The 16,734-nt window shown below is 51.0% G+C and overlaps 1 protein-coding gene across 8 annotated transcripts in view; it reads left to right on the top strand.

Moving 5' to 3' along the window:
* Window positions 1-2,806: 2,806 nt before the first annotated feature.
* Window positions 2,807-16,734, top strand: part of Grin1 (glutamate ionotropic receptor NMDA type subunit 1) — a 29,605-nt gene continuing 15,677 nt past the window's right edge. For 4 of the 8 annotated variants that reach the window (XM_021194726.2, XM_021194722.2, XM_021194727.2 and 1 more), the window contains exons 1-5: window positions 2,807-3,304; window positions 5,342-5,476; window positions 8,571-8,747; window positions 10,847-10,909; window positions 11,771-11,871. In XM_021194726.2, coding sequence (XP_021050385.1) covers window positions 3,047-3,304; window positions 5,342-5,476; window positions 8,571-8,747; window positions 10,847-10,909; window positions 11,771-11,871 — 734 coding nt within the window. In that variant the 5' untranslated portion in view covers window positions 2,807-3,046. The remainder of the gene's footprint in view (window positions 3,305-5,341; window positions 5,477-8,570; window positions 8,748-10,846; window positions 10,910-11,770; window positions 11,872-16,734) is intronic. The other 4 variants (XM_021194728.2, XM_021194724.2, XM_021194729.2 and 1 more) reach the window with 1 other exon arrangement.

The raw sequence follows: 16,734 nt of genomic DNA, 5'->3' as shown, positions 1-16,734 counted from the left end.
GCAGTGGAGGCAGGCGGTGGGACAGTGGATAATACTGTAGGTCAGGAGGTGGCAGTGGGACAGTGGATAATACTGTAGGTCCGGAGATGGTACAGGCTGCCTTAGAGTTTCTGCTGGTGACTGGCTGGTTTCTGAGGCCCTTGGCACCCTAGGTCAAGCATAGAAGCCCTGACCCTGTCACTTTACCTGGTGGCTAGGCCTAATGCTGGCCAGGCCCACTCCCCAGACTAAGCAGAAGCAACACTGTCAGTTGAACACTAGGTAAAGGTCTGCCATCTGACCATGGGGCCAATATATAGAGATAATCTGCACATCACCTCCCTCTCTTCTCTTTTCCAGTTTCCTCCTTTCAAACAGCTTCCACTTGGTGAGAATGTACTCATAGGCCCACCCTGAGCCTGGGTCACAAGGATTCATTCACCTCTAGAGAGGATGCAAAGCCCAGTTCTTTCCTAACCTCTGATCTGAGATATGAGGGCAAAGCTCAATGCACCAGCCTGGGGGGCGGGGTTAACAATCCATATTTCACCGGGCAGTGGTGGCACACACCTTTAATCCCAGTACTTGGGAGGTAGAAGCAGGCAGAGCTGTGAGTTTCAGGCCAGCCTGTTTTACAGAGTGAGTTCCAGGACAGCCAGGGCTACACAGAGAAACCGTTTTGAAAAACAACACAAAACAAAAAACAAAAACAAAAAAGTCATATTTGTCCATGAACAGAGGTCAACGAGTCCTGTCTTAAACGAGGAGCTGGAGAGGGCAACCCCCTCACAGTTGGACTGCAGTTGCCAGGGCAGTGGAGGAGCATGGGCAGCCTCCCAAGCATCCACAGCCTCCTTTGTTGATGCTCCTTACACAGCAGAGCTTCCTAGACTGGCTTGGTGGCAGAACTGGGCCTCAATCCCATCCTGGGGCCCCACCACAGGACAATTCTGAGCATCTTTGGTCATGTTCACAGCCTTTGCCTCCCCAGGACACAGTGAGGTCTCAACCCCAGACAGTTTGTCAGTCAGTCTGCTATTGCAGCAGGCAGAAACAAGACTGGTGGCTTGTATGGCTGTAGGAATAAGAGCCTGAGGAATAAGAGGGAACAGAGTCAAAAGAGACGGTGGGTTGAAGAGGCTCTGCCTCCTCCCTGCCCTCACTATTGGGCCTTTTCCAAGGCGTTTAGACCAAAAGATTGAGGACCCACAGCCCAAGAATTGCTGGCAAATGGGCTCTCAGGAAGGGAAACTCTGTTGCATGACAAATCTGCCCTGGTATAAATAAGTAGCTCTGCCATGGTCAATTTCAGATTCCTACCTGGGAACAACTGCCTACTGATCATTGAATATTCAGCAAAAAGATCTAACATGTCAGTAGGAACATTCTTTGGTTCATGGGGTGAATGGGTGGTTCCTGCCCTATCATGGAGTGACAGAGCCCAGGCCCACCCCTATGCAGCCTTCAGGCCCCGGCTTGTCAGAAACCACAGATGTCTGGAGATGGCTCCAACATGTGTGCAGATGGTGCCAGCTCTGGGCCTCCTGAAAGCTGTTAGAGCATCAAGACCATGAGGCTGAGCTCTTTCCCCTGTGTTCTTCAATGCCAGAACAGAGAGTGTGCAGACATGTAACCTCCAGGCGGCGGAGAAAAGAAAGGGAGCCAAAACAGGGGTCTTAGACAGTGCCACAGGCCTGCCTGTCCTCTGCTCTGGAAGACAGCTTTAGCAAGACGACTCAGGAGTGTAAGCCTGTGGGTCCAGGATTCTCCCCTGCACTGCTCAGCACATAGGTGAGGTGTGGAGGCTCCTTTGTCCCCTAGGAAGCATTTACAGGGTAGCTTGCAAAATCCTGGTTGCTATTGGAAATACTGATGTCACTGGCAGGGGTGGAGCTTCAGCTGGTTTTTTTTTTTTTTTTTAAATTTGGGAAGGGCTGTACTTTATATGGTAGGAGGGGGACAAAATTAGGATTGCCAAACTGAGAAACAAGGAGAGCTCTGGGAAATGACTGCTGGGAGCAAGATCCAGCTCACACTGGTGAGCAGCCAAAGAGAGAAAGCAGGGAATACTAAATATCTAACCCAGACAGTGCTGCCTGATGTCTGGCCTCGCTTTAGCTGCTATAAACAGCTTCCTCTGTCCTTGGTCTCCTTCAGGTCTCCTAGAAGGTACCACTCTATAGTAGGGGAGCCAATGTCACACCTATTCTTAACCTCCAGAAGGGAATCTAAGTCACGGATACAAGGTGTGGTGTTCCCCTCCCTCCAATTTGGTTTTATTTATTTATAGACAGATCCTGTTACTTACTATGTAGCCCAGGCTGGCCTTGAACTCTAGCAATCCTATCTCACTCTCTAGAGTGTATCCAACTCTCTCCTACAATACTGAGCTCTATCAGAAGGAAATCATCAATATCCTTCCCCCAGCGGTATAGAGGGACAGGGCCTCTTCCTGACCTTGGAAGAATCAAGTCCCAAAATATTACAATACAAACTGTAGGTAAGGACTTCTACTTGAGCGCGCACACTCAAGCATTCACAACGCATTCCCTCCTGTTTAAATACACTTAAGAGTGCAGGTGCACGTGGTGATAAGAAATCCGGCTCAGCTATCGCAGGTCTGGGACCACACGGATGACAGTCCCTGGTTCTCTGTATGCTAGCGCGCGTGCACATGCCCACGTGGGCGCGTCTCACTCTCGCGCGCTCCAAGCATTTACGCCAACGCAGGCGCGCGTCAGGAGGCGCGCTCTCGACTCCGCGTCAGGAAGCGGGGGCGGTGGGAGGGGTAGAACGCGTAGGTCCCGCTCACGACTCCGCAGCTGCTGCAGTCGCCGCAGCATCGGGACCAGTCGCACAGTCCAGGCAGCTGTCTTTTCCGCCTTTTCCGCGCGGGTGTTCGAGCAGCGCCCAATACGATTCAGCACCTCGGACAGCACCCGCCGCGCTCGCCCTGGGCTCCTGAAGAATCCGCGGGCGCTTGACCGCGCGGGGGCCCGGGGGTCCGTAAATCTCGAGGTCGTCGCGCTCACGCAGCCCAGAACCAGGCCCGCTGTGCCCGGGGCTCATGAGCACCATGCACCTGCTGACATTCGCCCTGCTTTTCTCCTGCTCCTTCGCCCGCGCCGCCTGCGACCCCAAAATTGTCAACATCGGTGCAGTGCTGAGCACGCGCAAGCACGAGCAGATGTTCCGCGAGGCAGTAAACCAGGCCAATAAGCGACACGGCTCTTGGAAGATACAGCTCAACGCCACTTCTGTCACCCACAAGCCCAACGCCATACAAATGGCCCTGTCAGTGTGCGAGGACCTCATCTCCAGCCAGGTGACCACTACTTCCTCTCTCCCCTGCTCCTCCATCCTCCACTGCCCCAGTTTCATTCGATCTTTCCCTGGTCCTTCTCAGTCTCCTTACCAGACCACCCCAAGCCAACTGGTCCCTGGAGAGGCTTGGGACAAATGTCTGTGTCTGCTGGTTCCCCCTGGACTGGTCCTCAGAGGACCATGTGTGCTGTCATGTGACTATCATTGGTGATCTGCTCCATCTAGTCAGTGTGGTTCTAGACATTTTGAGCACAAGATGGAGGAGCACTTCAGGGAACTGACTGGATGAGGCCTGGGGCTATCTTTGTTTCTTTCCTTACCCCTCTTCCCTTCCCCCCATGCATGGGTCTGCATAGGATGGTCCAGGTGCCAGATAGAGCAGGCTCTGCAGGGGTGGGAGTGAGGACTGCGCATGCCAGAGACACCAAGGCACAGAGTGGGAGCCGAGTGCAGTGTGCTGCAGGGGAGGACATGTTGTCGGTGAAGCTGTCCTCCCCTTGCTGAACTGGCTGCTGAATTCCAATGGAGCCACGCGAGTCAGTGCAATGCACCAACTTATGTAAAATGAGGGCAGGGAGAAAGACTGTGCCAAGTCTACTCATACTTGCTCTTCAAAGGACATCTACATCCGTGAACATATCTGCTCACACACATGTTCATGCACATGGCACTAGCAGACACTGCATCGCAAAATAACACAGTCAACTGCACATGCTCACTCACACATATCCATGGACACCCTGCTTTATATGGTCAGTGCACATAGCAACGCTGCTTCCATCATGAGAGTCATATATAAACATAGACACATTGGTGCATATAGTGCATACATGCTCCAGCCCTTGCTCACGAACACCTACATACCTACATGCACATGCATACCTACATACAATGTGACCTAAAGGGTGCAGGCTGGGCATCATGGTGTGGGTAATGAAAAGCAGTCTTCACATTGCAGAGTGTAGAGGCCATGCCAGAGTTTTGTGTCCCCATCCCCACCCTGCCTCACTTACAAGAGGTGAGCCCTGGTCAGAAGAGAGGATCTACCAACTCCACGTGCGTCTGTGTGTGTGTTGTGTGTGTGTGTGTGTGTGTTGTGTGTTGTGTGTGTGTGTGTTGTGTGTGTATGTGTGTGTGGCATGTTGTGTGTGTGTGGTGTGTTGTGTGTGTATGTGTGGTGTGTATGTGTGTGTGGCATGTTGTGTGTGTGGTGTATGTGTATGTGTGTGTTGTGTGTGTGTTTATGTGGTGTGTTGTGTGTGTGTGGTGGGGTGTGTGTATGGTGTGGTGTGGTGTTGTGGTGTGTGTGTGGCATGGTGTGTGTGTGTGTGTGTGTGTGTGTGTGTGTGGCGTGTATATATGTATGGTGTGTGTTGTTTGTGTGTTGTGTTGTGTGTGAGGGTGGGGTATGTGTGTGGTATGTATAGCATGTGTGTGTGTGTGGCATGGTGTGTGTGTGGTGTGTGTGTATATGTGTGGTGTGTGTGTTGTTTGTGTGTTGTGTTGTGTGTATGTTGTGTTGTGTGGGGGGTGGAGGTTGTTTGTGTTGTGAATGTGTGTGGCATGTTGTATGTGTGGTGTGTTGTGTGTGTGTTGTTTGTGTGGTGTGTTGTGTGTATGTTGTGTTGTGTGTGGGGTGGGGGGTGTTTGTGTTGTGTATGTGGTGTGTTGTGTTATGTTGTGTGTGTTGTTTGTGTGGTGTGTTGAGTGTGTGGGGTGGGGTGTGTGTGTGGTGTGTATGTGTGTGTGGCATGGTGTGTGTGTTGTGTGTGTATATGTGTGGTGTGTGTGTGTTGTTTGTGTGGCGTGTTGTGTGTTGGGGTGGGTATGTGTGGTCTACATCCCTAGATCTTGCTCAGTGCTGCACCTTCTCTACAATGGTGGCTCATTCTCTTGTGTCTTGGATGTGTGGGACTTTGAGCACAAATGGCATCACCTGGGCCCCTGGTGCTGCTCCAGCTCTGGCGACTTGGGATCTCAAATCCTAATACAATGTCCCTCCTATGCCACAGGCTGACTCTGTCTCCTGTATCCACAGGTCTACGCCATCCTAGTTAGCCACCCGCCTACTCCCAACGACCACTTCACTCCCACCCCTGTCTCCTACACAGCTGGCTTCTACAGAATTCCCGTCCTGGGACTGACTACCCGAATGTCCATCTACTCTGACAAGGTAAGCCTGACCGCCAGACTCAGAACCAATTATCTTCCTCTCCCTGTGGTCAGCTCCAGGTGGCACATAAGTAACACACTCACTCAGAACCACACAGACACCTCACACTGGGTCTCAGGTGTTGGAATAGAAGTCACCCATACTCAATCACACTGATATTCGGGCCTATGAGAATTGAGTCACATACATGTTTATATGTGTTCACAGTCACCACACATTCGCATTCACACTCAAATCCCAGGGCTCATGCTGTCACACTCTCACACAGTCCCACACACGCTTTCATGCAGCACTGGCTTCATCACAGATACCGCACGCGTGCACTCAGGATGTTCCCAAGGACGGGCAAAGAGAAAGAGTAGCCCCCCCTCTGGGGAGAAAAGGACTTTGTGGGCTAAACAAGGGCGACAGGGGACTGCCTAGGACTAGGCTTTGCATGCAGCGGTGAGAGAGCTGGAGAGAAGTTTCTAGGAGCAGCAGGTGCCTGGGTGGAGAAGTACACAGGGTAGACAGGGGTGCTGTGGACCCCAACCTTGCCAACTGAAGTGCACATAGGAGGTGGAACACAGGCTAGACAGAAGAGGCAGCTTGTGGCAGGAGGCGCATGTTTCAGGGACTAAAAGATCTCAGATCAGCATTCTGGAGAGCTCTTGTGGCCTAAAGGCTGAACTAACCTCCATTCAGTTGGGTCCAGAAGCTGAAGAACCACGATCCAGAGACACAGGAAACTGGCTCTGGATCTTACGATTTTAAATTTTTCATGATGTTGTAAGACTCTATCAACTGGGATGCAATCCAACTACCCATTTGTGGTATGCGTTTTGGGATCCAGCTGTGGTTCCAAGTCCTCTGCTTCTTCCCTCTCAGGGTGTCCAGATGTTGCTTCCCACTGGGCTGGAAGGATAACGTGGAACCCCAAATGAGAGGAGTTCTGCAGGATCCCAGTCTGACTGGGAGTGAAGGGGGGACATTGAGTGGGTGTGGGTGTGGGGGAGAGAGAAGGCTTTTCTGTGGGTCTTAGTGTTACAGCTCTTTAGGAGAGGGGCTTCTCCCACAATCGTCAATGAAATAGCTCTAAGATGATCTTAGCTTGTGTATAAAGCCCACTTTTATTCAGGATAGGCTTGTGTGCATATACTTTATTTGGTGTGAACTAAGGGTTATATCATTTGGGGGAAGGGATTGAGACTATCCAGGGCGGATGTAGATCACTGAATGAAGACTAAGGTACTGCGATACCTCATTAGCTTGAGGAGCCATTCCAGGAATCTCGGGACATTCCTACCTTACCTTTGTCAGGTAAGTGGTAGGGTCCTGTGTCCCCCGAGTAGAGAAGAGGAAGCCCCACTAATCTAGTAATGTTAGCCCTTAGCATCAGGGTTCCTGGATACCCAGTGGCCTAACAAACACCATAGTCTTCTCCCCGTAACCTGGAGACTTGGACAGCCAGTGCCTGGGATCAGCCAGAGGGCTGTGGGCTGCGCAGTAGGTCTCCAGAAATCCCCAGGCCCTCCAGACCCTTCCTGTCCAGAGCCTACAGTTCTTGAAAAATCTGTCTTAAGGAAGGGAATCTGGCCATTCGGACCCAAGCATGTGGTGGGTTTGCCATTTGGTGACAAAAGGGACTCAGAGAGAGCTGGAGAGATGGCTCAGAGGATAAGAGCACTGACTGCTCTTCTGAAGATCCTGAGTTCAATTCCAGCAACCACATGATGGCTCATAACCATCTGTAATGGAATCTGATGCCCTCTTCTGGTGTGTCTGAAAACAGCTACAGTATACAAATGTACATTAAATAATTTTTTTAAAGGGACTCAGAGGGAGGACTTGTAGGAGGAACTATCAGGAGAGGATCAGACTGAGGTCAAGAGCCTCACATGCCTAAGCTCCTAAGCCACTCTTTGTATGCCAATGAGGAACATGCTCTCAACCTATGCCTCTTGGCCATTTGTCCCCTGGAACACTTTTGCCCTCATGTATAAAAGAAAGTATTGACATTAAGAAGTGAAGTAGCCAGGACAAACAAGAAGCCAAGAGGTCCCATAACACAGCTGGACCACAGGCCAACCCACTGGGCCTGTGTAGGGCCAAAAGTGAGGCCAAACATCACAGGTACACTCCAGCCCCTGATAGCTCCAACTCAAAGTCAGCCCTCTGCCCATCACACAGGCCAGAAAGAGCAGGTCTTCAGCACTGACAGTAAAGCAAGCTGCCTGCAGCCAGCTGCAGAGGCAGTGGGCATTCCATCCCTCCCAAGCACCACTCCCGACCACCAAGAGGGAACTGGTAAAAATAATAAATAATTAAATAAATAAATAACCTGGAAGCATCAGAGAACCAAGAACAGTGTAAGTCACGAGAGCATAGAAGGAGCCCAGCTCACTCAGACAGACAGGCCCTGGCAGCTAGGATTATTTGAGCAGCAAGGCACTAGTAAGCCACAGCCTGGGGCTCAAGGGAAGAAAGGTAACCTTTGACCCCTAGACAGAAGACTTACAGATAAATGTAGTTGTTATTTTCTTTTTTTAAGATTTATTTATTATTATACATAAATACATTGCAGCTGTCTTCAGACACACCAGAAAAAGGCATCAGATCCCATTACAGATGGTTGTGAGCCACCCTGTGGTTGCTGGAATTTGAACTCAGGACCTTCTGAAGAGCAGTCAGTGCTCTTACCTGCTGAGGTATCTCACCAGCCCCAGTTGTAATTTTCTTACCAGCTCCTTGGATGGAACCCAGAGCCTGGTTTGCACTAGGCAAATGCTGTACTACTGAGCTATACCCCCAGCCCAAAATACAGTTATTGACACTGGGGAGAGCACCATGTAAGACCTATTAAGGTCTTGGGGGTGTGTGTATTGGGAAGCTTCTATGTCAACCTTTCTAAGGGAGTACTGGTGGGACCCTAAGAACTGAGACTTCACTCACGTCAGGGTGCAACTGAGAATACCAAGTATCTACTCTCACAGGAAATCTACTCTACAGGGCAAGGGGAAGGGCACGTGGGAGGAAGTGATCCCATCAATGGGAGAGGGGAAAGCAGACTTAGCCGGGCCGGGCCGGGCCTCAGCCTCTCGGGTCGCACCCACAGAGCATTCACCTGAGCTTCCTTCGCACCGTACCACCCTACTCCCACCAGTCCAGCGTCTGGTTTGAGATGATGCGAGTCTACAACTGGAACCATATCATCCTGCTGGTCAGCGATGATCACGAGGGCCGGGCAGCACAGAAGCGCCTGGAGACGCTGCTGGAGGAGCGTGAGTCCAAGGTGAGGCCCTAGCCCTGAAGAGGTCCTTGTCCAGCAGGAGCAGGCGGGCCATGCCATGTCTGTGGCTCCTTGTGAACACTCTCTTTCCATCCTGCATGCTCAGCACCACTGCGTCTGGCGGCGCCCGCCCCGGCCTGTCCTCGGCTCATTTCACTTGCTTTTGCCATTAGTCGAAATCTCCTTCGTGTCAGTCCCTGCTGCGCGAGGGCTGGACCACCTGGAGCTCCGCAAACACCCCTGCCCCGCCCCCCGCCAGCCCCGCCCCCCGCCAGCCTCAGGCCTCCCTGGCCCCAGCTGATGCCCCATTTAGACTCAGCTCAGGACCGGCTCAGCCCCTCTCTGCCAGATGCCAAGTCCCATCTACCTTTCAGGAACACCGTGTCTCCTCCCCGGAGCACTGGGATACAATCCACATCCTCAGAGAGATCACATCCTCTAAAAGCCTGCTGTCTCCCGGCTGCCCCTGGCCCTAGTTGAAGCCCCGCTCATCTGCAGCCCCATCTCCACCTTCACTACTCAGGCTCACACTGTGTCCCTACCTCCCTCCCACCTCAGGGCTTAGCTCTGTATCCCTCAAGGGACTATGTAGACACCGATCTCAGGATACACATACACTTACATCTCGGCCTGGCCCCCAGTGTGTGGAACTGCCAGAGACCCGAGCTAGGATTTGAGGTAGAGGGGGTCAAAGTGACCCCTATGCCCTTCCTTGCCAACACCCATGTCGGCCTCATAAGGACCTGGCCCATGACCCCCCCCCCCCGCCGTCCCAGGACACAGAGCACCAAGAAGCAGCTGGTTGGTGCTTTTCAGGGAGCAGAGAGGAGGAGGCTCAGGCTGGGGAGGGGCCCCAAAAGACAGATGGGGGAGGATGGGTGGGAGCATTTCTGCCTGCAAAATCATAGCTGGCCTCATCATACTTAGCACCAACCATTGTCCCCACACCCAAGGTGCCATAGGCCTCTGGGGGGAGTAGAGGGCATGGGTCGGGGTGAGAGTTGAGGATAGAGACAGGCCCAGGGTGAATCTTTTAGGGTGATCCATTGAGTCTGGGAAGGAGGGCTGGTTATTAGCACCAAGGACTCTGCCTCCCTGCAGATAGTTCTACTCTCAGCATCTAGCAGGTTCCTTCAGACTTCTGCTGTGTCCGTCAAATCCACATGTACTATCAACCTACCCACATGTTCATCAGCCTGACCCCTGCACACCCAACCACCTGTTCACAGACCCGCACGTGCGCGCACGCACGCACACACGCACGTGCACGCGCTCACACACACACACACACACACGCACGTGCACGCGCGTGCACGCACACGCACTGCTATTCGGTCCTTGGGTATTTTAGCGGCACACCACACCTTTTGGAAAGACAGACCTCAGTCATCTCTGCGCATGTCTGTGCTGCACAAGAGGATCGTATACAAGTGCTTCCTCTGTGACCCGGCTCACGCTCACTTGGAACCACAAACTTAAACACTTATTCACGTACACATGCACACACGCATGCTTAGACTACACTGCCTGCCCTTGTATCACTGACTGTCATAGATTTACCTTCTGTGCCAGGAGTGTATCACCTCTGTAGGCATACATATACCCACCCAGTCTCGGACACTATTGTGGGCATTTGGGGGTGAGCATTCCGGTCAGTGAGAAGAGAGCAGGAGGGAGGAGGAGGGGAAGGAGTGGGAGGGTGATAGAGACAGGGCCCTGCAAGCTGCTCCTCTTTCACTAAGAACTGATGCGGGTGAGGGTGGGTACTGCTGGGACCACACAGCAGGTGCATGACAGGGGTGGGGGTGGCTTGCGGGAACCTCCAGGGTGGTGTGGACAGGGCTGCCCTCTCTTCTGAAAAAGACTTTCCAAGAGTATAGCTCCAAGGCAGGGAGCCTCTGTGGCCCTTGCCCCTGTGTCACCCCCCCAGCTCCACCCCTGTCCCTAGCCCCACCCCGGGTCTCGGTGTTTGCGAGCTCCAGGTACGTGCCCGTCTGCAGACGTGCCGAGGAGGTGGTGTGATTGCTTTAGCGCCGTCATTTTCAACCGTTTATAATCTTCTTCTGTGTCTGCATATTTTCTCTGTGCACATTATTCATCAGAGTAAAAAAAGGAACTATGAAAACCTCGACCAACTGTCCTATGACAACAAGCGCGGACCCAAGGTATATATGCATGGACGTGCACGCCACCCACCGACTAGCGAGCCCTGGCCTGCGGTGCCTCAGCCACTGGGTGCTTTCTGGCCCCACCGCGCCGAGCCGAGCCGCAGGCCTGAGCAGTGAGGAGAGGCAGGTGGTGAGGCAGGCAGCAGGCAGGCAGGAGAGGGGCAGGGGTGGGCGGTGTGGGTGCCCATGGCCCACCCGCCGTGACCCTGGCCCGCATCCTCAAGACAAGCACGGTCACAGGAGGCGCTGCTCTGGGAAGTGCATGAATCTCCAGGTCCGCCAGGGTTTCCTAGCGGAACCCAGGGAGGGAGCCTGCCCACCTGGTCACTTCAGAGTCTGGGCCGCTCCTATAGGAGCAAGAGGAATCAGGTCTGAGCTGAGATCTCCCAAGGTTTTGGAAAAGTTAGCCCCATCTCTGTTCCGAGTTGCATTCCAAAACTTTTCTATTTCCTGTTCGCTGCACGTCTCTTTCTAAGTCTCCGTTCACTTCAGCTTGCATGCTCAGAGCAAAAATAAATAAATTAAATTAAATTAAAAAATAAATAAAAAGAAACGAAAAACAAAAAACCGAGGACAGGAGTGAGATGGAAAACAGACCTGGAGAAAGCAGATTGAGAGAAGAGCAGAGCTTGAGTGAGCACAGGACATCCAGCAGGCTGAAGAAGAGACAGGCAGCAAGGACAGGTCACACAGAGAGGAGAGTGAGGAGGCCAGCGCACAGTGCAGGTGGCAAGGACAGGCCACTGCGGCTCTAGCTAAGCCGCCTCGGGGTTTCTAGCAGCTTTGGCCCAACTCTTGCCACTGAGGCACAATGTTTCCTTTCCCAACTACTTGCTAATGCTCCTGCTCATACCACAGGCAGAGAAGGTGCTGCAGTTTGACCCAGGGACCAAGAATGTGACGGCTCTGCTGATGGAGGCCCGGGAACTGGAGGCCCGGGTCATCATCCTTTCTGCAAGGTGAGTAGGCTGGCTTCCTCAGCTCATCCTTGTGATTCTGCCTAGGACCCAAGGCCGCCATCTAGGCTAGGTTTGGGGCACTATTGGGCAAAACAAGCTTCAATTCGAGAAACAAAAACAAAACAAAACTTCACTTGGGGATGGAGAGATGGCTCATTGGGTAAGAGCACTGGCTGATGACTAGGGTTCAGTTCCCAGCACTCACTTGTAGGGAACTGTCTGTAGCTTCACTTCCAGGTCACTTGGCACCCTTACCTAGATATACACACAGGCAAAACACCAATGATGTAAAATAAAAATCTTTAAAAATATAAAGATTGGGTTGGAGAGATGACTCAGTAGTTAAAAGCACTGGCTGCTCTTCCAGAGGTCCTGAGTTCAATTCCCAGCAACCACATGGTGGCTCGAAACCATCTGTAATGGGATCCGATACCCTCTTCTGGTGTGTCTGAAGACAGCTAGAGTCCTCATAGATGTAAAATAAATAAATAAATGATTCTTTTTTTTTTTTTTTTAAAATAAGATCTTTACCAAGGAGAGCTGTACTCTATCCCACCTTTTTCTTTCTCTCCTGGAACCTAGCCAACTCCCCGTCCTCTGTTCATTCCTTCCTAGGCTCTCCCCCTTTTACTGTAGAATATAACCATTTGCCATTTACCCTAAACTCAGCTTTGGGGGTTGGAGCTACAGTGCTAAGAGGCCCATAGACTGGGAGACATAGCTATATAAATATTCTAAGGATTAAGGACAGAGAATGAGCACAGCAAAAGTCACATGCGGGTGGACAGTTGAGCCAAACCCACTGATGAGAACTCATGAAAAACAAGCTGGTCCTGGACAGGGCCTGCCTCCTGGCCCATTTCAATATTGTGAAAGTGTAGACAGTAAAATCTCCCTATTCACAAACAACTAGGATTTCTGGTAAAGGGGAAGACTGGAGCCTAAGACCCGTGGAAAGGAAAAATGGGAGCATAGCATGGCTGTCCTAGGGACAGCAGAGAGGTCCAGGTGGGTCCAGTCCATCGTCTGCCCAGCTCTGCTGTGTTCCAGTAGGAACCACCCCAAATCCTGTTGTCCTGCTGGCAGGAAAGGGACAACTGTGTTCAGGTTCCAGATAGATATCAATTTGCAGATTTAATCAACAGACTGCCTCTCTATACATAACCAGATGTACACTGCCCATTGGTCACAGATTGCAGGGTAGGGCAGTCAGGACCCAGCCTGGAAAGCAGACCATGTCTTCACTCAGATGGCAGGGCTAGAACTTGCTGCCCCACTCTGAGGGTGATAGATGAGGGTCAGATGTGGTGTTGAATAATATCTACAACTTCATCACCTCCCCCCAGGAGCATCAGGAAGCAGGTGCCTATTGTCCCATTACCAGTACACACACACTGTGGCAGGCACGCAGTAATGCACAGCCACACTGCAGAACCACACACGTTGTGGCAGGCACACACAGTAATGCACAGCCACGCTACAGAGCCACACATGCTGTAGCAGGCACACAGTAATGCACAGCCACGCTGCAGAGCCACACACGCTGTGACAGGCACGCAGTAATGCACAGCTACGCTGCAGAGTCATGGACCACTTGTCTTTGCTTTTCCTCTAACTCGGTGCTTCTTAACCTGCCTAACGTCAAGACCCTTTAATACAGTTCCTTATGTTGTAATGATCTCCACTGGAAAATTATTGCATTGCTACCTCATAACTGTAATTTTGCTACTGTTATATAAACTATAATGTAAATATCTGATATGAAGGGTATCTGATATGCGACCCTGAGAGGGGTATTAATCCACAGGCTGAGCACCATTGATTCTAACTGCATACTTCAGGTGAGGAAGGTCCAGGGCTCCTCAAGAATGGATTCAAAATGCATCCAGTGAACTACGGATGCTGTGAGCTACGGATGCTGCTCGGTTGCTCAGAGCACCTAGCTTGCATTAACAGCACCCTAGGTCCAATCTTCAGCACCACATAGAACCAGGCATGACGGTGCATACCTGTAATCCCTGCACTCCAGAGGCAGAAGGGTCAAGAGTTCAAGATCATTCTCAACTACCTGGCAAGTTCAAGGCCAGCTCTGTCCACATGAGATCCAATCAGAGGGAGGGAGAGAGGAAGGGAGAAATATGTTCAGAAAAGAGAGCAGGGCCGAGAAGGCTCTTGGAAAGCGAGCTCAGCCCTGGCTGACCAAGGAAAGCCTTGCTCAGGAAAAGCCCCGCCACGCCCCCATTTTCTGATTGTTTATACTTCTATTACAGGGCTTGAGAGTGATTTGTTCAGTTTGTTCGGGCCGGGCAGTGGTGGCACATGCCTTTAATCTCAGGAGGCAGATCTCTGAGTTCAAGGCCAGCCTGGTCTACAGAGTGAGTTCCAGGACAGCCGGGGATACACAGAGAAACCCTGTCTCAAAAAAACAAAAACAAACAGACAAACAAAAACAAACAAAAGAAAAAAACCTGTTCGGGATGTTGGGCAGATGAGTAAATGAAGCAGTCCTGCCAGAAGACATTCCTGAGCCATCCTCTTAAAAACTACCTACTCTCTGTTAGGCCTTCTGTAAGAGGCAAAGCCAAGTACAGCTGCTTGACTTCCATCTTACAATGACAGCAAATAAGACACAAGGCAGAGGACAACCATTCACAAAGTCCCACCACACCCAGGCCCCAGCAGAAGAGTGGACGGCTGCCACTTCCTGACTAGTAATTTCTAGTACTAACCACTGCAGCTGGAAGGCGTCTCCCCTTTCTTGGGACACAGGGCAAGAAGGGCCTCCTCCATGTTGATGACCCAAGGGTTAAAGACAGGCTTGCCAAATATGGCTCTATCAAAGAAGTCATTGGGCCGGGCCTGGTGGCGCAGGCCTTTAATCCCAGCACTTGGGAGGCAGAGGCAGGCGGATTTCTGAGTTCGAGGCCAGCCTTGTCTACCAAGTGAGTTCCAGGACAGCCAGGGTTATACAGAGAAACCCTGTCTCGAAAAACCAAAAAAAAAAAAAAAAAAAAAAGAAGTCATTGGAAGAAGGGTGGTGGTTAGAGATACTGACATGAATTTGAGCTGTCTGGACACCACCCACAGTACAAACATGCACACACCAGCATGCACCAAATTCCTACCATTATAGCCCACATGAATATACTGTATGTTACATGTATATTGAGTTATAGCCACAATTCACAGTGCTTTTTAAATCTCAAATAGCCTGTGAAACCTCAAACTTATGCATGCCAAGCGAGTAAAGCCCCCTGGCTGAGCACCCTAGCCCTCCCCACACTTCAGCCCCTTCCTCACCACAGAGTTTGTTTTCTGGACTTCATTTGTCTACAGGATGCACAAACTCATCTGCGGAGCTTTTTGTCTTTATTTTCCTCACCCTGTCTTCACTAGTGTCACTATCTCTGTAAAATGGTCAGATGAGGTTTGATGGATTGATCAGACCTCTTGTCTATAACCATTTCATTGACCACCGCCATCCCACCAAGTGACATTGTATAGATCTGGGCTGTGTTGGGAAGATGGGGTTCTTTGTCAGATATGATGGGTATAGCTGATGTCAGATATGTTCCTGGGCATGTGTGCTGCTAGGTGATCCCTCCCATGCTCAGTGCACAGCACCTCTGTCACATATTATTTTTGGTTCATTTGTTTGTTTTGAGAAAGAGCCCCTCTATGTCCTTGAACTTGTTGTGTAGACCAGGCTGGCCTTGAACTTGTGGAGAGTTGCCTGCCTCTACCTCCCATGTGATGGGATTAGAGTCATATGCTACCACATTTGGTTCTGGCATATATTCTTGTTGAAGTACTACCTAGGTTAGTGTGTGTATGTGTGTGTGTGTGTGTGTGTGTGTGTGTGTGTGTGTGTGTGGTGTATGTGTGTGTGTGGTGCTTACATCACCAACAGCATAGTCATTTAGAGCATTTATTTTGGTTAATTAATCATTCAGAAAGTTTCTAGCAGACTTCTCAGGGAACTGAGGATTTTCTTGGTTATGAACTAACTGGTATAAAAAGAAGCCAGTAGGGCTGGAAAGATGGCCTGGTGCTCACAGAGGGCCTGAGCTTCGTTCTCAGCACCCACAGGTCCCTTCTTAACTCCAATTCTAGGAGATCTGACACTGTCATCTGACCGCCACAGGCACTAGGCACATAGATGCATGGAGACATCACTAATACACATAAAATAAATTCGAGATAACATTTTTAACAAGGAAAAATAACCCAATATCAGGTAATCCACTTGGCTTCACTGTAACTTTCAAACATGCACTGTAGAACTAAAGTGCCAGTCATAGTTGAGCCTTGAACAGAAGAGTCTGACAACTGCAGGGTAAGAACAGAATCCTCACTAGCTAAGGGAGTCTAGTGAAACCCCAGAATCATGGCTATGACCTGACAGCTCCATTCTCAGGCTACTAGGTCCCCTGTTTCACTATCCAGAGGAATTACTTATGAAGACACCTCACGCACATATGACATGTCCTTGTAAAGTGAGGCTTGTGTCGGTGGCCCTGGCCTTGGATGTCAAAGGCTTATACCTACCCTAGGAGCAGTCACTTCTGCCCAATAATCTCTTCAGGATGCTCAGCTTAGCAACTAGAGCACTGGGTGTTACTCAGCCCAGAGCCCCACCTTGTCGTTTCACAGCCTCGAACACAGAAGCCCACATGGCCTGTGGCTTGCCTAGAGCTTACTGGGTCACAGGTGTTAGAGCGGACTACCCAGGCACAGACCCTGCCCTGCCACTTATCGCTATGTAACCTGACCTTTTAAATGTCTTCCTGTAAGGAGGCTGAGATGGTTCCAGCATAGTGTTTGGAGCACAGAGCACGTGCCCAACAATGAGCCATCAAGAGT

The sequence above is a fragment of the Mus pahari genome, chromosome 3, assembly GCF_900095145.1.
Source record: "Mus pahari chromosome 3, PAHARI_EIJ_v1.1, whole genome shotgun sequence".
Classification (NCBI taxonomy): Eukaryota; Metazoa; Chordata; class Mammalia; order Rodentia; family Muridae; genus Mus; species Mus pahari.
The sequence above is the reverse complement of the archived record's forward strand: the minus strand, read 5'-3'. Positions and strand labels throughout refer to the sequence as shown.